Below are 25,054 nucleotides of genomic sequence, written 5' to 3' on the forward strand. Positions count from 1 at the left end.
AAGAGCTGAGTGCCCCATACGTTTATCTTCTTTAGAGGTCTTAGTTATCCATTGGCCAAGGCTGCCTCAAGCCTACTTTCTCTGTAATCCTTCCAGCATTTATTATTAGGCCCTCCTTGAGGTCCTAATTTTGTGTTTGTGATAGTTATTGGGCTAGCTCTCAGGTCTGTATCTTCAGATCAGACTTCTCACCTGAGCGCTAATATTATACGACTGCACACCTACATGTTAGCATCCTGTGGATATCATCACTTTAACATGTCAAAAGCAAGTTTAAAGTGGGTCCCCTTCCTAAATCACTGTTTCCACCACTGGCATCACTAATGCCATTCTGAGACTTTAATTTGGATGCTATATTTCACTCTCCATCAGTAATCATCCACAACCCCCATAAAAAATAATAAACTCATCAATCTACCCACTGCTCAATAAATGTTCACTATCCTATTATTTGTATTGTGATCTGAAATTATCTGATCAATCACCCAAGGTTGTTGAGGCTTCTCACAGTCTCTTGAATTCATCTCTCTTCTGTCCTCCCCACCTTAATCCATGTTCTCATCCCCTCATGCCTAAACTCCCAGAGTATCTTTCTCCCTGGCCTCCCAGTCTCTAATCTTTCCCAGCTTCAATCCATGGCAAATAAATCAACAGATTGATCTTTTCAAAAGTACTTTCATCTAGTCATGGTTTGCCTACAAACCTAGGAGGGGTCACATTTACCAATCAGAGTGTTTACAACCTCCTCGTTTATTTAGTGTTTGAGAGCTTTGGTCAGCTGCTCCCTCGCCCCCAAGCTACCCATGATACATATGTGTCTTTATTCCACTCATGCTTGTTTGAGCATTAACCGTGTTCCACCCCCCTGAAACTGTCACCCACTGCCCTCCAGCAGTCCCCTTCCCCTTCAGTTCCGCCCAGCCTGTGCAGTGCTCCTCTGAAGCCACCACAGTGACTTTGCCTCTGTTCTTGCCCTGCCAGGACTCTCCTTCTTTCCACCAATCCAGACCTGATATATCTTCCAAGACACACCTTCTCCTACAGGTTCCCCACACGAATGAATCCCACACCACAAAAACCTTCCTCTTTTTCTGAATTCCCTCAGCATTCTCACACTAGATATCTATTGCTAAGTATTGTTCTCTTATTATTTCATATGCATTTGTTGGTCTCCCTGATTGAAATGTGAGCTCCAAAAGGGCAGGAGCCAAATCTTCATTTACCCAGATTTTGATTGGGCAAGGACAGATGCAAGGCCAGTAAGAACCTTGATTTTGCACGTAGCCCATGGACAAGGCCTACATGCTGCAGCGCAGGCAATAAAAGCAATAAATGTGCACCAAACAGCTAAGACTAGCTTTTATCCCAAGGTTAGAGACTCAGCCATGTTTCGAGAAGTGTTTTTAAATGCTGAATTAAATTTTTAAAAAATAATTTAAACCCCTTACACCCTATTTCTGTGCTAGATTTCCTCTAGCACAGAAATCTCTACTGTATTCATCCAAAATGCGACGGCCAGTATAACCTACCAGGTCTCAATTACTAATCAGCTTTGAAATCCTGGACTCTTCTTGGCCGGAATGCTAGGTCTAACGGGGACAAACTGTCATCAGCTGTCTCTATCAGAAGTTGCCACTACACCTGACAACAACCCACAAGTTAGCATCAGTTCATGCCCTTGAACCAAATGTTGTCTGACTTCAGTACAAGTCAGATATATGTAGGGAAATTTGTAAACCCAGCTCCCCTCCCTCTTGGTCCAGTTGCACAATGTCTTGTCCAAACCTACAACTCAGGTAATGTGCAGCCCCTTGCAGAAGGCAAAGAAGATGCCCCTTTCCCCAGGAGTTCTTAGAAAGAGTGCAGAGAGGGAAACGGACTTACCCTCACACAGTAGTTCATGCCCATCCCCAACAGGTGCTGCAGAAAGTGCCTGTCCTGCCTGCTCCTGGGGGTTGGCTCCCCAGGGCCGGGAAGGGGGCAGGCATCAGGGGTTAAGGCGCTTGCCCTGTGCCCCACCAGGTCCGGCCGCGGTGGAAGTGCAGACCCAGCCCTACTTAGGCTGGTTTCGGGGGAAGTGGGGTTGCTGGGAGCCGGGTCCTGGCTTTCCTGGAGCTTCAGCCGGGGCACCTCTTTGGTACCCAGGCAAAAGTTTTTCAGACTCAGCAAAGTGGCAGGGTTAGCCAGCTTCATGCTCGCCATGCGGGGGATCAAGGTGCACAGTGGGGTGGGGCTCTCCTGGGACGGCAGGGTGGCATCTTCGGCCGGCAGGTGAGGTGTCAGGGCGGGGTAGGGAGGCTGCTGTGAGCCCTTGTTCCCAACCGAGCCTTCGGGGCTGCTTTCGTCCAAGGACGTGATGGACTCGTTCCGAAAGCGGCTGTACTTGGCCCTGTGCAGCATCCCGGGGTGTCCGAAGAGTCCTACATACAGCGCGAGTCCTGCCAGGCTGTCCTGGCCGCGTTCTCGCATAGCCTTGGCGGTGCTGACACAGGAGACTGTTGCATAAATCGCCTCCTCGCCCAGTAGATAAACGGCTCGGACATCAAAAGCCTCAGCGCCCCGTGCAACTCCAGGCAGCCACCTCTCCAACTCCGCCTTCGCCCTCGCCCGCCTCGGCTCGGCCCCTCAAGGGTGACAGCCCGGGGGGGGGGGGGGGCGCCTCCCCAGCTCTGATTTCAGCCCCTCCCTGGCCCAGGCAGCGGCCCCGCTGTCCTCGCCCTGGACTCCTTGCTGGGAGAGCCCGCACCCAGGCTCCGGGCGGTGGGGGTCGCTCGCAGCCAACTCTCAGGCACAGAACCGCGCCGAGCACCCGGCCGAGCGGTCCTGCCGCATCCTCGCAGGAGCCCCGTGGAAATATTTAGCGCCCCCACCCCCCAGCCTCCCCTTGTGCACACAGGAACTTTCAAACCTGCTCCCTTCGGCTCCCACAGGGCGGGGCAATGACTGGCCTATTAACCCTTTATTTGTTCCAGTGACTGTTCATTTTAAAACAAACAAAAAAAAAGAAATGTATGTATGAGCCAAAGGTCCGTCTGCCTGGGTTCGCTGACTCTGATGGCTGCCCTCTCTTGGAAGATCTTGTCTTGCATCCCGTTCCGGGCCGCAAGCCGGGAGAACTAGCGACGGGCGCCGCTCCGCATTGTTCCCTGACTTGCGATCTGTCCGTGTTCCTCGGATCCCCTCCCCGCCTGCCACCCTCGTTCAGAGCTTCCCTCCCTCCCCGACTCCTCTCCGAGCTTTTTTCAGAGGCTCATTCGCAGCAGAAGGCTGAGATGTGCAGGATGATGAACAGAGTGTTGAAATTTTTATGAATGAACTTTGCCGAATGAATTTCTCTCTGTGTGCAAGCTAATAAATCTGTGAATGAAGCTGAGAATAGCTGTAATTGACTGACGGTCTCAGGGGTGCTTGGTTTTTAGCCAATCAGGCGGCGGCTTGATGACTCATGCACCATAAATATACTAAACTAGTAGCCTGGAGAAATAAAGCTAGGGGGAGAGAAGGGAGAGGTTTTATTTTGTGCTGTGTGATGAATGGGTTAAAAGGAAAGGCACTCTTTACTACAGATAGATCATCAGTAGGCTGGGGGGCAGCAGGTTAAAAGATTTGTTTTCTTTCTTGTTGAGATGGCCAGGAGAGCCGAGCAGAAGAGCTAAAAATTAGATCCATTGTTCCGGGGATATTAGGACATATGGTTCACAACTCCTGTGGGAAGCTGTGATGCATTTTTCTTAGAAACATAGTTCTTTTTTTATTGATTGTTGGTTCCATCTTCCGTCTGGTGCAACTTCCTGTACCTATCAAATGCATCCTGAAGACATGATGACAACTGCAAAGGCTTAGCACACAGGAAGCCAGAGCCGGAGCTGGGAAAAAGAAATGCACGTTCTTTAGGAATGGAGAAGAAAACTGCTGAAACACTGGGGGTGAGGGGTAGACGGTGGGGTGGAAATCACATATAGGAAGAGATAAGAACATCTCAGGGGAAGGTTGCATTTTTCCATGGGCCACAGCTCTGCCATCTGAAATTCTACATTAATTCAAAAATTAAAACACACTGGCAACCAAGGGCATCAGGGATGCCACCTTCATTCTGTTATTGACCCCAAGGCTGCATTAGCCTCATGTGTATTCATAGCTTTGGTAGCCTGAGCTCCCTTGGGATCGAAACACAGGTTCTGAGTGAAATGGTTGCGAGTGACCAGTGGAAAAGGCATCATCGCTGGCTTCTGCTCCCCGTGGAAATATAACACATCTTTTCACATCCTGCCTGTCAAGCCTGTTCTGGTGTGTTTTTCCCTGGGAAGCCCTTTCTGCAGTTCATAAATCTTCCCTTCAACCTTTCCTGGTCTCCTTTTCCCTCCCCGACATCTGAGGGAAGTGGCTAAGTCAGCCCGACCCCATATCCCTGAGGCTGAGAACATAGGCTCTGGGCAGGATTTCGAGGTAACCAGTTTGACACCTCTTACTCCTCCTCACTCCTCTTTTTCTTTCTTCCTCTTCCCTGGGTCCCTTCCTTGCTTAAGCTATGATGGTCCCATGCTATGCTGCCTTGAGAAAGTTACTGTACCTCTCTGTGTTTGAATTCCTCATGTGTTGGGAGCAGCTATCTAATGGAGGCGTGAGGAGGGTTTAGGAGATTATCCTACTCCCTGTAAAGTCTTGGCCCACTGCTCCACACAGTGCTGCCTCACTAAGTGCATGCGGGCAGAATAAAGAAAGGCTAAGAGAACCCGGGCCGCCTTGCCCTGAGGCTTGTATTCTTACCCCTACAGCGTAGAGTCTATGCCATTCTAGGAAATTAAAAAGAAAAATCAGCACAAAGAGGGAGAAGCCAAGAAAGCCAACATTGTCCAAAGAACCTGTTTCCTAACAATCGTGGGGGCTGGAGGAGGTGGGGAAGGACAGGGCCTGCCTGGCTGATGTGACTCCTTACCCAGGTCTTCACAACAGCAGGACTGGGTGCCCAGGGGACCCAGCTCACCCAGGTAGGCACCATGCTGGCCAGACTCCAGGGGCCCAGACCAGCCTACATTCCTCAGGAGGAGCAAATCCTGGGGGGGTTGGGGGTGGGGACCAAGTGGGACCAGGTGAAGTAAGGAAGCAGTCATGGCTACAGGGGGCTGCTTCTCTGTCCCATCCCCAGGAATGTGGAGACTAGCTCTCCTAGGCAGCTTCACCAGGACCCTTTATGAGGGTGAAAGACATCAGATCTGCACCTGGGAAGTTAGGGACAGCCTCATAGGCCCAGCCTACCCATTTGGGCAGCTCTCTCAGTCCCAAGACAAGGCTCATCAATTGAGTGGATTTCTATTCCAGGTAGATGGATGGACAAGACAGATGGTTTGCCTTTTCCCAGGACGTTACAACATCTTCTTCAATTTGTAATGATGAAAATAATATTAATAAGAGCTACTATTTCTGGAACACTTGAAAGTTTACCTACATACTCATTGGATTATTATAACAACCTTTGGAGACTGGGTTTATGTTCATCGCCACCTTACAGATATGGAAACAAGGCTGAGAGCAAGTTCAGTGACTTGGCCAAAGTCCCCTGGCTATTGGACAATGATGCCTGGATGCCTCCGGCAACTCAGCCTGACTGCAAAGCCTGTGCTGGTAGCCACTGTACTCTGCTGCCTCCCAGGGGACCAGGCAGCTCAAGTCTAGATTGCAGGCCTATGTTGAGGGCTACGGGCATCTCATTGCTCCCTAGAGATCTGAGAAATGACTGAGCAGGAAGAAGAGCTGGGGATTTCCTGGAGGTTCTAGAATTGGTTCAGAGCGAGGCCTGGCAGAATATCCTCCCACCTGCTGTTTTTCCTGTATCTTCCCCTCCACAACTCCCAGGAGAAAGCGTATTTGGCTCAAAGATAATTTCTCAGGAGTGAAGATAATATTAGAATAGATGTCTCAGGAAACCTTGGTATCTGGGCCGATACCCACAAGCTGTGTGCATTTAGCAGGGTAATGGAGAAAGAACATTAGCTTGAGAGTTACAGAACCAGCTCTGGGATTTTGAGTAAGTTACTTAACCTCTTTGAGACTCGTCTTTCTTATCTGTAAAATGGGCGTGATAATAATAAATAATATCTGCTGAGCACTCACTCTAGACCAGGTTCTGAACTAAGTGCTTCACAATTAAGCCTCCCAGCAACCCTATGCAGGATGTGCTATTTATCATCTACTGATTCTGCTAAGTCACATCGCCAGGGAGTGGCAGGTCTGGTGTAGAACCAAGAGCTGACTCACTGCAACCCCAGGCCCTTATCCACGTAATACGATCCAGTGTGTGCAAGAACCCAACTCCTACTCTATGCTCACTAAATGTTAGTTCTTGCTCCTTCCTCCTCCCTGGAGATCATACCTGTAAAATTCACCCTAAATACCTGATGAGTAAAAACATGCATAATAGATAAAGCCATTATTGTCCTTAAACCATGAGAGATCAGGGAACCACGGGAGATCTGATCATTGCCCTTGAAAAACAGAGTTCTGCTTAGACCCCTGCAGTGTGCCTCTTTTACTTTGAGACATCCTCCCTCCAAGGGCCTGCTGTGAATCAGTGTGTCAGCTTCTTAAGGGACAGCCTGCTCTTGGGTAGATCAGGAAGTGTCTTTCTTTATTTTTGTTTTTTTGAAACCCAGACACTGAAACTTTAATTGGATCAGAATTCCCTGTCAAGGACCTGGGTAGTATACTCCTCTCTATAGCACCAATTCCTTCTGATGGGCACTTCGCTAGCCATCTGTGTAAGTGCTCCAGCTCTCCCTAGACCGGCTATAGGGATGTCTCAAGCATGGTCACATCAGCATCAATGTCCAGACATACTTGGGGCTCAGCATTCTGGTGCAGCACCACTTTTTCCACCCCTCCCCTTACATTCCAAAAGGGTCTCACCGCCTGCAGTTAAGTCTCCCCTCCCCACCCCCCACCAAACCAAACCCTGGAAACCTTAGCCCCTTTCTTCTGGAAGGCAATCAGTATATTTAAGCTCTTCTGGAGCTCCTCCTTCTTCCTGTCACTCATTCTTCTCTATCAGTTTGGCAATGCAGGTCATCTCTGATGCTGAGAGGTCCTCCCCTTGGTCTAAGATCTTCCCCATGATCGGACCACTTCTTCTCAGTCTCCTTGCCTGCCGGGCCTCCACACCAGAGGCCCTGATGAACTAACTCCCCAGTCAGGGTGTCACATGCAGGCAGGCAACCAGGCATACCTAGGTAGACCCCTCACCCCTTTAGCCAGCGCTGGATGGCCCACCCTTAACTGCCCCACCATACGGGACTGGGTTCTCAAAATCCCCATCCCGGAAGAGGTAGAAGATTGGATAGCTCTCTTTGTCCAGCTTGTATTTCTCACTCAGCTCCATGTTCAACTTGTCACCATAATTTGAGATCCCCACCTCTGCCACCAAGAGATATCACTCAGGGCCGAGTTTCAGCAAGATGCTTAAACCCATCCTGCTTCTCACTGTAGCGGTACTGTGTGTTGAACTTCACCAAAACGAACTTGCTTTTGGGAATGACCTTGTAAAAAGTGACTACATGCAGGGGAAGGGTGCCCTTGGTGTGCAGGGCACTGCCGCCACGAGGAGCACGGAGGAGCAGGAGGCCCAGAAGGAAAAGCAGGGGATGGCGGCAGCCATAGCGCCAGATGTCGGGAACGGGAGGTAGGAAACCTGTTGATGAGGCAGTTTCAAGGAAGAGCTGGATTCTGCTAGAATTAGCTAGGTCCCGCTAGGATTTCTTGGAGGAACGGTAGAGAAAAAGACCTGAAAAAAATGCCTGCCTAGCTTTGGGAGATAACCCAATGTGGAATTTGGGTGGAGAAAGAGTGTGTTAGAGGCTGTGGGGCAGTGCAGACAGAATAAAGCAGAAATAACTCTGGGGGATTGTGGGCCGATTGCTACTTTGGTACAAAGTGGAGCAGGTGGCATCCGAGTGCTATAGCTCAAGGACTCTTACTCCATCCCCCACTGTCATTTCTATCACAAAGCAGAATGAGGAAGCCTTTTCACTGGGTAATACTCCTGAGGAGTTTAACAGCCCATCAATGAGGAATAAAAGCATTGCTGAAGCTCTATTTATTTTGGCAGGGGGAAACACCACAAGACAATATTTATATAATATAAAGTTTTTGGCAGAGGCCAAAATATCATTTTAAGGATGAGCAAGTGAGATGGTGAAGAGGGTTGAGTCTCAAGAGAGTCAGAACCTAGCCTTTCAAAAATGGAGGCAGGACCATTCTCCCCGCAGTTGTCATTAACTCTGAAAGCAACACCATCGTCCTTTGCCTCCTGAACCAAAAGTTTTCTGTTTTCCTGCAGTCTTCAGCCCTGGTACATACACAGCTTTCTGATGGTTGCTGTTGACCCTATAACTGGCTCTCCTAGAACCAAGACCAGTTTGAAAAGCATAGGAAAACAGACATTTTCCTATATGTTGAAAATGAAATAATGTACCTGCAAGTGCTATGTAAAGAGTTAGACAACATGCAGATGGAAAGTAGATGAATTACTTAGGGTCAGGTTCAGTTGCAAATAACCCCAAAATAAAAAGCACATGGCTTAAATAAAATGTTTATTCCTCTGGAGGTGGGAAATCCAGGGCTAGTGTCAGCTCTTGGTTATCCCTAAACTATATTCTTTCTCCTCATAGCCCAGAATGGCTGATGGAGCTCCAGCTATTTCATCTGCACTCTAAGAAACAAAATGCACGAAAGGACAGGAGCCTAGCGGATAGAGCCATGAGCAAACAAAGTGTTATTCCTAGAACTTGAAACCTAGTAGAATTTGTCTAGTTGGATTTGTAAATTATTTGAGACCAATGACGCTTTTTTGCTTTCAATTTTCTCCCTTTTTGAACTACAATACCAATAACTGTTATTGCATGCCCGTCCTACCATTATATTTTGAGAGCAGGTAATTTGTTTCTTTAGTTTCATAGGTCCACAGATGGAGACTGCTTTGCCCAGGGTGAAACATTTTCAGAAATTCACCCATATCTGATTTAGATAATGAGATTTGGAACTTTTGAGCCAATGAGATTTACATAAGATTTTAGACTTGGAAGTGATGCTATAATAAATTGAGACTTTGGGGAAACTTGGGATGAGGTGAACATATTTTGCATGTGGGACAGATGTGAATCTTTGGTGGCCAAAGGATGGATTGACCTATGGAAGGTTAAGCTAATAAATTTGTGTTGTTTAAGCTGCTAAATTTGTGGTAATTTTTTATGGCAGCATAAAAAAACTAATACAAACACTTTGTACTACAAGTTAGAGGAAGAGAAGCATCTTGCATCCTGAGATTTTAAAAAAGGGTAGCAAAACAGTAACTTACATATAAATAATAAATAAATAGGAGAAACTATTTGCTCCATCTGATTCTAGTCGCCAAAATTAATGAGATCTTGAGTCTTTCTTGAAACTGACAGACTCTCCAACCAAACAGCTTTTGCAGAGCTGAAGTAAGGATATGTGATGGCCCCTAAAGATGCGGTAATAGGGTCAGAAAGTGGCTGTTTTCCCACCATGAATAGACTAACTGCACTCTTGGTAACCTTGGTAATCTTGTGCTTTTTCTTTTAAATACTGGCTATATTTTTTATTTTGTAAGCCAATCTTTCTAAAGCTTGGGCTTCCTTGCAGAGCCTCCTTACACTGTAAACAGTTTTTGTTTTTGAAATGCTTTGAATGTTTTTGAAATGTTTTGAAATATGAGTCTTCCTTTCACTCCATCTGGGTCATTTTGGCAAGTTACTCCACCTCTCTGAGCCCCAGTTTCTCTTCATCTGCACAATGTCTCTCTTACAGGTCACATTATTGTAAGAAATAAATGAGTGTGTGACAGTAGGCCATCATTATGAATTAGTCCTTTTTAGAACAGAGGCCTAAAGAAGGAGCAGAACTAACCAGTAGCAAGGCCGAATGAATACTGAGCCCATATATTCTGATGTAGAACATCTTTGATTTTCCCCTAAATTATGTTTTTAAAAAGAGTCATTATCTTTTAGAGATACATACAGAAGTATTTAGGGAGGAAATGATGTGATCATTAAAATTTACTTATAATCTAGCAGGTGAGAAAAAGTTGGAGGGAGTGGGCCACAAATGAAACAAGATTGGCTGTACGCTGGTGACTGTTGAAGCTGGATGATGGACACATGGGAATTAATCGCACTTTGCTCTCTATTTTTGTAGATCCAGGAATAATGTTGATCCTACAGGTATGGCACGGAGGTCAAGTAAAAGTACTGCAGAAAGCAGGACTGGAGACGGGCACAAGACAGGGTAGGCAATTGTCCCACACTCAGCTCCGGTGCCCCTGGCAGGCTTGTTCACAGAAGGGAAGACATGGCAGTGGGGGCGGGTCAAGATGTCTGTACTTACTCTAGGAAGTGTTTCCAGTCTAATCTTCCCTAATCTTCCATTCCTGCAACATACAGTTAAGAACTTTGCTTTGTCTTTCTGAGCCTCCAATTCCTACAACAGTAAAATGAATATGGATAACAAACATTCTTTGCCAAGGTGTTGGGCAGTGGCTTTGTTCATGGCTGTAAAATTGAAGAGGATGTCTTCCGGTGAACCATGCCAGGGAAGTGGTAGGGAGGTTTTCCAATGATATGTTTTTCTTCAACAATCATACAGATCTATAGCTTTTATTCATAACAAACACACTGCTAAGCCTCAAATTTTTTTTCTAGTCCAAACTCTTAGTTCCAAATATAAATTTCTAAATCTTCATACTCAATAGGTCAAAAATACAGCTTTCTTCCACGACATGCTGCTGTTGGTTAACAACATCGCCATAGTTCCAACCATCCATCCAACTGTCATCCCAGACTCCTCCCTCCGTTCATGCTCCACAGCTGCTCACTCCACAGCTGTCCATCCTACCTTTGAACTGCCTTTTGATCTTATCCCCAACTTTCTATTTGCATACTATAGGTCAAGCCCAGGTCATCTCTCAGAGACTCTCCCTCTACCCAGCCAATATACTGTTGTCAGAATTACCTTTCTTTCTGATTGAAAAATATAATCAAATCAGTTCCTAGATTAAAACCTTTAATAACTCCTGTGATTTCCAGGACAAAATTCCAATCCTTCATCATGGCTTGCCCCAACTAGCTTTCCAACGTCTTCTCTAGTCATTATTCCTTGTAAATCCTATTTCCAGTAAATCATGCTACTGGCCACTGCCCAAGGACAAAGGAATTATGTAAAAAGTTGAAGGTGTTCTGGTACAACTGTCCTGAGAAGTTTATCTAATCCTTCTCACACTCATGCACCTTCACCCTCATCTTCCTCAAATATAATCCCAAATATTGTACTTTTCAACTTCTCAAAATCTGCTTTCAGATTCTTCATTCACATCAAGTCAAATGATTGATAACATTTTAAAGTGGTATTAGTGTTGACTGCCTTTAAATAGATTTTATTCCACTCATCAAAGAGGGAATGAACCTGCAGTGTGGTAAAGCTGTTTCAAATGGGAAACAGAGGAATGCAGGTTTATACAGGATGCCAGAAAAAGTCATTATGAAATAGGTTTGCCAACTCAGAGTAAAACTAGTTAACATTCTACAGGGCAATAAAACCATAACCTTTGGGGTTATCTTTTCTACTGGACAGAAATTATTTGTCTCTATTCCAGACAAGGTCTACAAGTTAACATGTAACTTCAGAGTCTGAGCCCTTAATTATAGTAAAAAACAAAGTCAAAACACAGCTACGTTCCCCTGGATAATGAAATAATTCTTAGCTGAGCCTGTTAATGCTTCCGTATAACATCGAAAGGACATGTTGTCCGCCTTTTTGCCTAATTCTCAAGTTTTTAGTGATTTTTAAAAACATATCACTAAAGGAGACCAAACTGAAAGAATTTCAGGCATCAATCAATGTATATGGGTAGATATATTAGAATTCTAATATATTCTTCTCTCCTTAAAATCACCCATAAGGCTAGCTTTACTGAGAAAGCAAATAATGAAATTAGGGAGGAACTTTTCTGAAAGGCTAATATCATCTGATGAGCTCAGTGATTTTTGGATCAAAAATAGAATTTGATCCATTGGGTGTACTCCAGTGACCCGAGTCCAGCCAAGACTTTGAAAAGCAAATCAGGACTATTCTCCGTCAACTATCTCTTGGTAGAATGGCAAACGCAACCTGGTTACGTAGAGGACATTTGGAATAGGGAAGAGCCACTGGTTCTGGGGCAGGCAGAGCTAAATTTGATTCCTACTTCAATCATTTCTCAGCTGGTGGTCTCTGAACCTTGGCTTCCTCACCTGCAGCAGGTAATCTTAAGTATCAAAAGTGATGGACAAATGGTTCCCAAACCAGTGCTTATCTGTGAAGAAGTTTTCACCAGTTTATATAGCAATAATAACAATTTTAAAAGTATGTGGGGCAGAGGGGAGGAGGACCTTATAGTGAAGTTGCATTTACATGCTGGATTTTTTGAGACTGTCCTTCCTACTGTGTGTGTGTGTGTGTGTGTTAAAATGTCTTTTCTGTTATGAAGTAGTGATAAACATAAATAGTATATAGTTTCCTAAATAGCTTTATGTGGCAAAATAAAAGTTAGCAACTCTGTCTCTCTCCAAATGATTTTTGATACGCTCTGAGAACCACTGTAGGAGTGTGTGGATTTACTTTGCCAACTAAAACTGTATGTACACAGTGAGCTATTATTACTATAGTCTCCCAAAGTGCCTCTGCTTGTATGGTGACGCAAATATCATCCAGCTGGTCCTAAAGGTTCCGGAAGAACCCACACTAAACAACGCTTCCTCCCAGAGCCTCGCAGGGAGAGGCCTCTCACGCAGAGAGAACTCAGGGTGGCAGGGCCGCCTCTGGGGTAAGCCCCAGACTTGTCTGTAAGGAGAGGAATTCCATCTTACCGGACTTTTACGTCCAGTGGGGAAAGTGAATGGCAGGCAAAGACCCTAAGACCCTCCCTTTTCAGAGGCTAAGGAACTCCCTGGCCTGTGAGTGAATGATAAAGTGGGAAAAGCACTTTGCTCCAGGCAAGCAGGGACAAGAGAAAAAAGGAGGGTCTGGTGCTCAGATGTGGGCTGGTGGAGCGGAAATGGCCCGGAGGGGCGATGCAGTAAGGTTTGCTGGGGGCTGGGAGAGCTCAGGACTTCTGTACGATAAACAGCGCCGGAATAATCCCAGGAAGCCCTGTCCACTTCTTGAGCTGACCACACATTTAATCCTTGTTTTCACTTTACATAGAAGTACTTCGTTTAAAGAAATAAAAATAAGCCGGAGATGAAAATTAAATTCATCCATACCCTAATTTAAACACAATCCTCGTTAACATGTCGGCAACAAAAAACATATCAGAGTGCTCTTTTCCCTCTGCGTAAACATTTTTTTCCAAACACAAATATAATATTGTGCCCAGTTTTGTACCTGCTTTTTTCACTTAACAAAAATACATTTTGCCATGTCACTGGATATACGATGTTATTTTAATGGCTATGTAGTACAATTGTGCAAACGTGCCATAATTGAACACGTTAGGGGAGGGGGCATTTAAGTTTCAACACACACACACACAGTAGGGCAGTGACAGCCCTGGTAGCTATTAATAAACCCTTCCATACAAAATGCTAATTGCAGGCTCTAGATAATGGGCATATATGTCCATTGTACCATTCTTCCAACTTGTCTGCATGTTTGAAACTTTTTTTACAATAAGATTCGGGTGGAACAATGTGTTCGGCATATCCCCGCACAGATCCCTAACTGTCTGGGTAGAGCGAGTTCCCAGAAGCAGCGCGGCGGGGCCAAGGCCGCGGGTGCGCGAGGGCCGCGGGTGCGCTGAGTTTCCCGGATGAAGCCCGGGCGGGGCTCCTCGCAGGCCGGTGCCGCCCCCTCGGCGCGGCTGGGCTGCCCGGGCCGTGCCCAGCTCCGGGGAAGCGGCGGCGGGGACAGCGCGCGGCCCGCGCGTTCGCACGGCCTCCCTGGCAAAGAGCAGCGCAGCGCCAGGCTGCCAGGCGCGCAGCTTGAAGGCTGCAGGCGCCCCGAGAAGAAAGGGCCAGTGTGCGCCCGCGAAACCCCAGAGCCTTCTCCAGGCACGGCGACTCACGGGGGAGGGGTACGGGGCGCTGAATCTGCGCTTTAACACTGGGGGCAGTCAGGCCCTGGGCCCCCCGCCGGGACAATAGGGCCTCAGTGCTGGAGAGAACGCGGCCCCGGGCTGGTGGGAGCATAAAGGGAAGCTGTGTCTCTGCGGCACTCAAGTTCACCTTTGTCTTCCCGGTCCAAGTCAAAGGAAGGTTACAGAAGGAGCCTGCAGGCTCTCCTCCCTCGTCAGGGCTCTGTCTGGCGGATGGGAAGGGCCAAGTTCTTTCCCCGAGATGCTGGGAATTCAGATGAAAATAGAAATGTGCTGGCCTGCTCGCCGGGACAGCGGTCAGTGTTTATATCAATAGCGAGTCCCCTGGCGGGGCCCACGAGGAGGGGATGTCAGTACACATTACTGGCACCAGGGGTCCGGAAGGAGCCCGGGCACACGTGTTACATGGCAATGCGAATTTGCCCTTGTTGGGGAGTAGCGGGGGTGGGAGGTGGGCAGATTTCTTCCCACCAGTGTCAGCTGTCCAGACTCTGCTACTGTCCCTGACCCAAGGAGAGAGGCCGTGCTGTGCTCTGGCCTGATAGCTGCAGCCCGCTGACCAGTGGTCAGTGGTGGGAGCTTCAAGGCTACCATCCTTGCACTTGGCCTTCCCTGAGTCTTCTGCTGCAGTTGACACAAAATAGCTGTCTTGGGCCAGATGTCTGTTGGCACATAAGGAGAAAAAACTGCTCTTGGCTGTATTGCCTATAATGGGTCCTTTCAGTGGCTTGCAGCGGAGTAAGAGTAGCTGAAGAGCAGTTCACAAGCCCCCAGCACACACACATCCACATACCCCACGTGTACGTCAATTTTGTAACCTGACGTTTTGTTATAGAGAATCAAGATAGTTAAACAAACAAACAAAACCAACTAACACATAAACTTTGAACCCAATACTTGAGTTTCATTCTAGCTTTGCCACTTACTGTCAGTGACTTTGGACAACTAACTTAACCTCATTCAATCGCCTCAGTTTGTAAAATGGGCGTATGAAATCTACCTTACAGAGTTGCTGTGAGAATTTGAAGAGAAAGCATATGTGAACGTTCTGAGCACGGTAGTAAGCTTTCAAGTAAAAATACCTATTTATTTGTTTTTAAAAACTTGATTATTTCTAACATTGTTTGAAATGGATTTGAGTTGACTTACACAAATATAGAGTACTAAAACATGAGTAATAAATGGATACTTTCAAATTTTGCTCTGTATAGTTCTGAGTTCATCATCTACAAAAAGAATGTATTTATCCATTAACTTATGAAAAAAATGAATTTAAGATCCAAGTGAAGGAAAAAAACAAGAAATTAAGGTGAAAGCAGTGGTGATAGTATATAAAGTGTTTCGCAGAGGGACAAGTACACTTGCTAGGAGTAGGCTGTCAGTTTAACTCTGAGCTCCCAGGCAGACATGACAAAGAGAGGAACATGATCATTTTCATAATCTGTGCTGTTCACTAATGAAATCAAATCTGTTTCTAAGGATCACAAGCTATTTCTTTAGAAATGTCTTTTGAAAGCTTTTGTGAAAATAAACACTGAACTTTTGTAGACACTGGCAACGTTCTTTCTTTAATAACAGAACGAATTTCACAGGGTTGCTCTTCATAGTGCTCCTTAATGATGGCCTGAAGTCAGTGTGCAACTCAGTGAGGACACTCTGCCAAGCAGCTCACTTAAATAACACCTTCACCAACACCACCAGCACAGAGAGCACTGCTTGTTTAACTCTTTACAATTTCCACATGCACTAATTCATTTACTCTCCAATAATCCTGTGACTTGATAAAGGCCCACTGCTAGAAGACAGAGCCAAGACTCCAAACCAGATGTTTCTACACCCACATGCTTGGCTTCACCAACACTGAGTAATTCATGGACAACTGTAAGGAGACCCAGAGAAGATAAGAGACCTATTGCCTGGTAATGATAATATCTAATGGCCTAGCAAAAAGCTGATAAGAAATGGAATAGCACAGGGCAGCTCAGTCATGGGTGAAGGATTTGAGCTGAGATGGTGAGAAAGAAGAGACAGAGATTACACAGTTAACTGAGGAGAACGCTGGAGAGAAAGGCTTGAGCAAGTCACCTAGGGTCAGTGCCTTTAGGTGAGGGTGGAGGGTGGAGATTTAGGACATGGGAGCCATATTAATCTATTTGGATTGTCATAACAAAACACCACAGACTGAGTGGCTTCAACAACAGAAATTGATTTTCTCACTGTTCTGGAGGCTGGAAGTCCAGAGGAAGGTGCCAAGGTTGGTTCCTGGTGAGGCCTCTCTTCCTGACTTGCAGACGGCCACCTTCTGGCTGTGTCCTCACGTGACCTTCTCTTGGTGCCTGCTTGAAGAGAGGGAATTCTAGTATCTCCCACTCTTCTAATAAGGACACCAGTCTTATCTGATCCTTATGCCCTTATTTAATTTTAAGTACTTCCTTAAAGGATCTGTCTCCAAATATAGTCACAATGGAGGTTAGGGCTTCAACATATGGATGGTGGGGGGTGCACAATTCAGTCCATAACAGGAGCCAAAGTGGGGAGAAAGTAAAGTCACTGGAACACAAGGAAGGAGAAAAGTCCAGACCTGCCAATGAGGACTTTACTCCCTCAGGACTGGCGGTCTGCGTCAGTTCTCCCTAGCAAAGACTGTAAAGCGAAGAGGCTCTTTGGTACATACAGGGTAGAACCTGGGCAGGGTCTGACGAGGGATCAACATGTGTTATCACTGCATATTAGTGTGAGGACCCCACAGACCCATCCCTGGCTCAGAAGCATATGATGCAGTTAAATGCTCACAGCCCCAGTTTACTAGTCTCTAAAATGGGGCTAATAATACCTACTTAGTCTACCTCAGAAGGTAGAAAACGGAGGTAGAGTGAGAAGTAGCAGTGGTGAAGAGCAAGTCCCAACCTCCCCTCAACCACACACCGCAGCTGTACATAAATGTCGTATAAATATTGTAAAGTACTACAAATCAGTAAAATGAAATGGTGGATGCAAAAGTGCTGGGCGAACTAGAAGTTACCACGTACGCTTGGTGTAAATGATGCCCTCACCAACACTAACAATGACAGCGATCTTGCACTGTTGGCATCTTGTCAGTTTGACGTCGTCTGTGGCCGTGTGGCTGTGAGGGTGTTGCCTGGGCAGGGGCAGCGCTGCTCACAGCCGAGGCAATGGGAGGCCCCATGAAAAGACCGCCCTGAAATCTCTGGGCTGAAAAGGGACCTGTTTCCCCTCTCCATTCAATAACACGTCCAACTACTTTCTCCTCCTCTCCTGTCTCTCTCTCTCTTCCCTCGAACTCCCTCCCAAATTTAGACGTTGGGGAAACAAGAGCAGATGGAGAGGGAGCCTCAGATCCTTTTGAACCAGGCCTGGTCCCGGGTCAGGCACATCACCTTCTTCTCACTACCGTGGCTGCGAGTGAATGGTCAGAGGCACATTGAGGCTTTGAGGTCTGTCCACCCCACAGGTCTAGAAACTTCTCAAGAGCTGGAGTTGCCATCTGGCTTCTGCTCTGCCAGGACCCAGCATAGTGGCTTGGACACAGCAGGGCAAGGGACACACATGAAGAGCTTGAGGGAATGCATGAGTGAATGTCACCTAGGAAGGGCCCCAGGCCTCTAGCATCTTGGCTTTAATGACTCTCTTCTCTGGGGAGCCAGAGGAGAAGAGGAGAATGAGAAGGAAATTGCCATTTCTGTCTTTGCCTTGGGAGAAGTTCTCTGAGCTTTGATTTCCTCTTCTGTGAAGAGGGGGTAATGCCGTCCCCTTAGGGAGGTGTGAGCATTACGTGAGATAGCACATGTGAAATGCCTGCTACAGAGCCTGGCATGCGGGAATCCCCAGCGTAGGGGCCTTTGCTCACCGTTTTCATGTCATTGTAATGCTTGCTCTTGGCCTGTGCTATCTTGGTACTGATTCCTACTGCAGCATGCACTTATATTAACAAATTCCAAACTACAATGGCTTCAGTTGATTGAAATCACCCTTATGGAATGTCTATCACGTGCCGGACATTGTTTTCAGTGCTGTATACTACTTCCCCAGCTCCTCACAACACTGTATTCTTATTCCTATTTTACAGATAAGGAAGCTGAACCCAACATAAGTTGAATAATTTATCCAAGATGAGATTTGAATCCAAGAATGTCTGAATCCAGAGTCTATGCTCTTACCCATTCTGTGGTAATACATAAAAAATATAAAAGTATTTAAGATAACATAAATATAAAAATAAATTAAATATAATTTGTTTGCTTAGATCTCCTCTGATTTTAAATTGTAAGCATTTTAAGGACCCAAACCTTGTTTCATTTCTTTTTTTCTCTGGTACCCAGTACAGTGTCTGGCACACAGTAGTCACCATGTATTGAACCCACTTACCACGTGCTAAACATGTCACAGACACTGTCTCACTTATGTGTTAGGAATTATCACATCCATTTGTCAGACGAGAAAACTAAAGCTCAGAGAGGTTTATGTCACATGTGTGTGATCAGTGATTCTGTCCTAGATCTGCCTGACTCCAGAGTGCATGTGCCCTCAGCTGTGTAATATAGGGCCCCTCTCCTAACCAAATAAGCACTATGGATCCTTTTAGAAGGTAGTTCTACTTTTGCAGAAGTGAAAAATACATATATTTAAGTGAATAAAAGCTATCTCTCATTTGAATTTATACACATGCATACATATATGTATGTATTTCTGTACATATATATATTAGTGGCAGGCACGTAGGTGCACTCTGGAAGGCTGCATCTCTAGGGAGTTGCCTTTGGCGAGGGTAGCTCAGAAGCAGAGAAGAGACTTACTCTTCATTGTACACCTTTTTGTATCTTTTGAATTTTGAACCATGTGAAGGTATTGTCTATTCAAGAACAATCAAAACTTTTGCAAAAGACAGCTATATTTTTGGTGGAAAAGATACTGGATCCAAGAGACTCAGGTTCTAATCTCATCTCTTCCACTGGGTAAATATATAGAATAGTCGAATTTATTTTCAGTTTTTTCATCCATAAAATCGGTAAACAGCTTCCCTTATCTCCCTCCCGGGGTCACATGAGATCATCTATTGCAAAAGCATTTTGCAAGTGTGAACAGCCCTGCACATGGATTACAGGAGTACATTACTGTATCAGAGTTGTATGAATATCATGGAAGTCAACTCCTTGATCCACCCACTCCGACAGCCTGGATACCTTGTAAAAAGCAGCATGGCCTTGAGGAAGCTAATGGGCATTTCCAGGTTCGAAAAGCAATTTGAAGACTTCCCAGTCGTCAGTGAACAGAGTGGCGTGGAGCACCAGCATTACGTCTCTCAAGTGTTTGTATTTCCCCTTCTACCACCATCACACGCCTACGTAGAGCAGTCTTGCTCCTCTTGGGATTTGAGAACATTCTGGTCAGAAGATGGCCAGAAGCCAGACAGCCTCTCTCCAACTAGCGGAGGTGAACATGGTGAGGATGGGAGAAATTTGCTGGTGGCTGGTGAAGCCCCCGCTGCTTGCTGGTTTCTGCTTAGCAGGAGGAAGATTCCAGGCGCAGGGAAACTGCAGTGTCTGCAGTATCATGGGGTAGCAAAGTCTGGCAATCTTTGCCTCAGGAGTTCTATGAGCCCCAACTCAGCAAGCACAGCTATTTTAGCGAGAAAACAAAGCTTTCCTTAGAGAATCTATTTTTCAGAAGTAGAATTGGCACAGGGGGAGAGCCCTAGGGAACTTTAATTTTTAAGGTACAGGGTGGAGTGATAAGAGCACAGCTTGGGATGGCTGGCTCTGGATTCCCAGCCCCAGTGTGTCTCCAAAATGCTAAGTGGCCTTGGGAAGTTCCATTCATTTCCTTAAGCCTCAGTTTCCTCATCTGTAAACGAGGGGCTTAAACAGAGTTATCTACGGTTCTCTGCACAACAATGATCCTACACCCTGGGACTCAGCCTTGGGCACAGCTCATCTTGGCCCTGATGCCTGTGCTGCCTGCCCTGTGTCGCTGTCTGAGGGACTCGGGGGAGTGTGCTGTGCTTTGTCACCCACAAGCAGGAGAGTGTCTATCCTGAGCTGTCAGCATCCTGGCATGGGAATGTGCTGCTGACCCGCCTCAGACTTAGGAAGCCTGGATTCTCACACTGCCTGCTGGGGTGGGAGTCTGGGTAAGAGATCATGTGCATGTGTGTGTGCATGTGCGTGTGCGTGTGCGTGTGTGTGTGTGTGTGTGTGCTCATGTTCGTGTGTTAGGAGGAGGGGCCAGGGGACTGTGAAGGCGTGTCTATCATCCCGAGTTACATGCTTTCTCCTGGAAACAAGGGGACCTCGCAACAGCAGTTCTAACCTATGAAGCTGAAACACATTCTCAGCAGCACGATTTCCTATAGCCGTGGGTTTTTTCCTGTCATTTCAACTTCAATATATTTAAGAGTTATATTTAAGGGCATCTAGGGTTCAGCTTGGGAGTCTAATGAGCACTGTAGTGTGGTTTCCCTGGGAAGAAGTTCTGCGTTCCAAGCAAACGGCTTGCGAAATCTGAGCGCACAGCCACGCGTGAGCTGGAACGGGCCTGCCGTCTGTTGAGTCTGCAAGGGCACCTAGCTCGACCATGATCAACATCAGCCGACACTGATTCAATTAAAATGCAGTAGAGGGGGCCGGGCGCCGTGGCTCACGCCTGTAATCCTAGCACTCTGGGAGGCCAAGGCGGGTGGATCGCTCGAGGTCAGGAGTTCGAGACCAGCCTGAGCAAGAGTGAGACCCCGTCTCTACTAAAAATAGAAAGAAATTAGCTGGACAACTAAAAATATATAGAAAATATTAGCCGGGCATGGTGGCGTGTGTCTGTAGTCCCAGCTACTCGGGAGACTGAGGCAGGAGGATCGCTTGAGCCCAGGAGTTTGAGGTTGCTGTGAGCTAGGCTGACGCCATGGCACTCTAGCCCGGGCAACAGAGTGAGGCTCTGTCTCAAAAAAAATAAAAAATAAAAATAAAAAAAATAAAATGCAATAGAGGGTCCTTTTGTGGCTTAGTGAGTCTCCCTACATCTGTGAACAGCAGGGTGACCGACTCTTTCCAGATTAACCAGGATAAGTCCCAGCACCCCAGGAAGCCCTCACTCCCGGGCAAGCCAGGATGTGGATGACCTTAAGAAGGGAGCTAGTCCTTTGTAGGCAGAGGCTTTGTGCGCCATTCTCCTCTCCAGAAATACAAGGGCTGCCCAGGCGTGGGTGAGCCCTCGTCCAGTGATTTTCCAGAGGGCTTGGTTCTGGGGCAGCCATTCCTTGAGAAGCAGCAGGAGTAACATGCAGGGGCTTTCATGAGTCTGCCTCAGGGACGCCGCTCAGCAGGGCAGGCGGCTGCATTCCAGGATTCCATGTCACGGTGTCTTATAAAACGCGGTCCTCGCCACTCTTGCTTGATTCAGTCATGTGGCCAGGCCCAGATCAGCTCATTCCCCAGGCTCCTGCTAGCACTTGACTTGTGCTTCTCTTGGAGCGTTCACTGAGCAGCGCTTGCCAGAGATGCCTGCCTGCCCTTTTGCTCCTCACACGACTGCCCATGTGATGAGAGAAAATAAGTGGGAGACACAGGAGGGGGCACAGGCATGTGATCAGAAGCTCCAGGTCAAATTTTCCACATTCTCTTCCCCAGGAAGTTGAAAAATAACTTTTCTTTTTTGAGACAGAGTCTCACTCTGTTGCCCAGGCTGGAGTGCAGTGGCATTATCATAGCTCACAGCAACCTTAAACTCCTGGGCTCAAGAGCTCCTCCTGCCTCAGCCTCCCGAGTAGCTGGCACTGCAGGTGCGTGCCACTGCACCTGGCTAATCTTTTCTATTTTTAGTAGAGATGGGTCTCACTGTTGCTTAAATTGTGTGTGTGTTTGAATGTGTGTGTGTGTGTGTGTGTGTGTGTGTGTGTGTGTGTGCAGGTAGATAGTATACTTGCACACCAAACAGGAAGGACCAAAGTGCGGGACCCACATTTCTCTTTTCTGGGGATAGGTTTAGGTCAGGTAAAGGATGAAGAGAAACATTTTCTAGTTCACAGGAAGAAGTTAAAATTTGTAACTCCTGGCTGTTTAACAAATAGTAGGTATTTGCTAAATCAATCAAGATAAGGGTTTAAGCTTGGCTTCTGATTCCATTTCTACCACTAATTTTCTTTGTCAATGTATTGAAGTCAGACTTAGTGCAAAATTTGGGAAGTCCATTATGGAATAGAAAATGGTTGCATTTTAGTTGGCCCATCCCTCTTGGTAATTCTTATTAAATATTTCAAACACATAAAAATCTCTACACAATTAAGAAAAAGTAGTGTTGATCAAATGATAGGCATGGGCTAAAAAATGCAAAGCTACTAGGACAGAAGGCAGCTTCTTGCTCTGTTACTTTCATAGTCTCTCTGCTTTCTCTGCACACCTGCTCCACTCTGCTGTCTATGGTCTTCAGTTCAAATTTTGGAGGGGGAATTAGGGTGATCGGGTTAATTACCATGACCCATTCTGGGTACCAGGCCACCTTGAGGGTGCTGGCAGTCTTTGGCTATGGTAGCCTCCGCAAAGTGCTCAGTCCTGGCCCAACTCATGACCTCCCTTGACCAAAGAATGGCCTCACTGTTTCTCTAAGGAGCCAAGTTCTGATTCATCCAGCACATCCCTCATTGACAGACGAGGAAACCAAGAACCAGAGATTCAAGAGGCTTGCCCAGTGTTAGAGTAAAGAATGGAGAAGCAAGAACCCAGGCCTCTCAATCCCCAATATTATCAAAGCATACAAGCTTGCTCCCCCCATGCATCCACATGCCTTCTACCATTTGGCAGAGCTTAGTATGTTTTTAAATATGTGAATCCACAACAGATGTATCATCTCTAGACATAAAAGAACTGGGGGAAAATCACGAGTGTAAACTGTTATTGGACATCATCTCAATTTTAGAGATTGGCAAACCTTTTCTGTGAAGGGCCAAAGAGTAAATATTCTAGGTTTTGTGGGTTACGGCTATTCAGCTGTGCACTGTAGCATTGAAGCAGCCACAGACAATATGTAAATGAGTGGGCATGGCTGTGTTCCAACAAAACTTTATTTATACACAAAAGGTGGCTCCTAGGCAGATTTGGCCCACAGGCTGTAGTTTGCTGATCACCTTATCTAAAAGATGAATTCATTTAAATGCTGCATTTTAAGTATTAGGACAAGAGTAAAATCAAAGAAATAGTCGAATCCTTCTTGGTCTTCATCGTGTTTGAATATTTATAAAGTAGGAACATAGTGCTTTCTTATACTCCTAACTATAAATGTGACAGCAATTTGTTAGAAACTCACCATTTGCCTTATAGCATTGGCTTTAGCAAGGGGGAAGCAAGGAAAAAGAACAGTGACACGGATGATGACATTTCTCCTAAAACCGAGAAGCCAATATTTTCAAATTTTTCTCATTTCTCTTTAATCAGCGCTAACAAACAAAAGTAACTGCTTAAATTTCAATTCATTAACCCATTCTCAAGCTGAGGGTTTACAAAGCAATGAAATTTTGCAACTCAGGTAAACAGAAGACTGAGAAGCAAAGGGTGAAGACAGAACCTGAGGAATCTGTGTGCTTCAGTAGGTAGTACTTTTATTCGCATCACTTATCCCCCTGAGACATAAGGATGCTACTGACACTGCCTCAAATCCGAGTTCCACCATGGGAAGGCTTACCTGTTCCCTCTGGGTAAGTCAAGGCCATGGCCAGATGAAGCACTCATTCCTTCCACAGAAACCTGTACTATTCTGGCCTCCAAAACCATAGCTCAACAAGTCACAATTTCATTCTGTTTGGTTCTTCAGCAATTGGGTAAGGAACACCACGCTCAGGTAGGAGCTCCAAATTTCATGCAGCTCATAATCTTACTTGGAACCCTCTGCTTCCAGACTGGAACCTTGGATACAGGCAGAGTCAGGTTATAGCCACACATTTACCCAACCCATGTCTGTAAGAATAAACATCATTTTGCTTGACACAGTATTGCCAAATTATTACTCAGTGTCAAGATGGGAGGTGTGGGATGGGGAGGAATACAGGTATTGAGACTGGGTCCAGAACTGAGACATCTCCCTTTTCTCCAAAACCCTGCACCGTGGGAGTTCCAGTGGAGCATGCTTTGGACCTGTGATCTACAAGGCTGCCGCTGGTGCTTAATATGTACTAAGCCGGGTATCATATTTCATATGTCAGTAACATCAGAAGAACCCAAGTCAAGCCAAAAGTACTGATTGAACTGCTAATTTAGAAATTTCACACGACTTAACTATTCAAAATGTGGTCTAAATCTTTTGATGATGTTCTTTTTCTAAAATGAAATGATACATGGGCATGGTTCCCCGAGTTCTGGGCTTGGACTCAGAACTTTAATGGCAAGGCCCATAGCTCAGGATGCTTCCCTTTCTCCTCTCCCTGCTTCAAAAAATTAATATGACACGGTACTTTTGACTGTTTTCAGGTGCCATGCACACCCTCTCCTGGTCAGTTAGGAGAAAAACTGATCACTACTGGGAAAAGAACTACAGGGCACTGGTTAAGAAAAAGGAAATATTTGATAATGTTGAGGTGGCCCTCCTTTCTCTCTGCGATCACCAAAAAACCTCTTTATTATGAAAATCAGTGTCCTACTATTTTCTAACAGATGAGTCTATTCATATTCCCTACATTTCCTTGTGACATAGTGAAAAAGTACTCTAGGAAAAGGGTGGTAAGATGAGGACCACTAAATCCATTCCCTAAGACCATCAGTTTAATTCTCATGCTGCACATTCCAGAACACACTTGAAGGTGAAGGAAGCATGTCTGGTTTGCACACCCTGAGCACTTTCTGCCAAGACAACAAAGTAACGTGATCAGAAGCATGGACTTTGAAATGGCAATGAATCTGAATCCCTGTTCTGCCACTTACC

At 46.0% G+C, this 25,054-nt stretch overlaps 1 protein-coding gene and 1 pseudogene across 1 annotated transcript in view; both read right to left on the reverse strand.

Moving 5' to 3' along the window:
* The window catches only part of SHC4 (SHC adaptor protein 4), a 114,758-nt gene extending 111,878 nt beyond the window's left edge, over positions 1 to 2,880 (reverse strand). Inside the window, exon 1 of the mRNA XM_045528692.1 lies at positions 1,885 to 2,880. Within this exon, the coding sequence (XP_045384648.1) occupies positions 1,885 to 2,469 (585 nt within the window). The 5' untranslated portion in view covers positions 2,470 to 2,880. The remainder of the gene's footprint in view (positions 1 to 1,884) is intronic.
* A 1,889-nt stretch (positions 2,881 to 4,769) lies between these two features.
* On the reverse strand, positions 4,770 to 10,831 carry LOC123633539 (annotated as a pseudogene).
* Positions 10,832 to 25,054: the final 14,223 nt, after the last annotated feature.

Source organism: Lemur catta, chromosome 1, assembly GCF_020740605.2.
Source record: "Lemur catta isolate mLemCat1 chromosome 1, mLemCat1.pri, whole genome shotgun sequence".
Taxonomy (NCBI): domain Eukaryota; kingdom Metazoa; phylum Chordata; class Mammalia; order Primates; family Lemuridae; genus Lemur; species Lemur catta.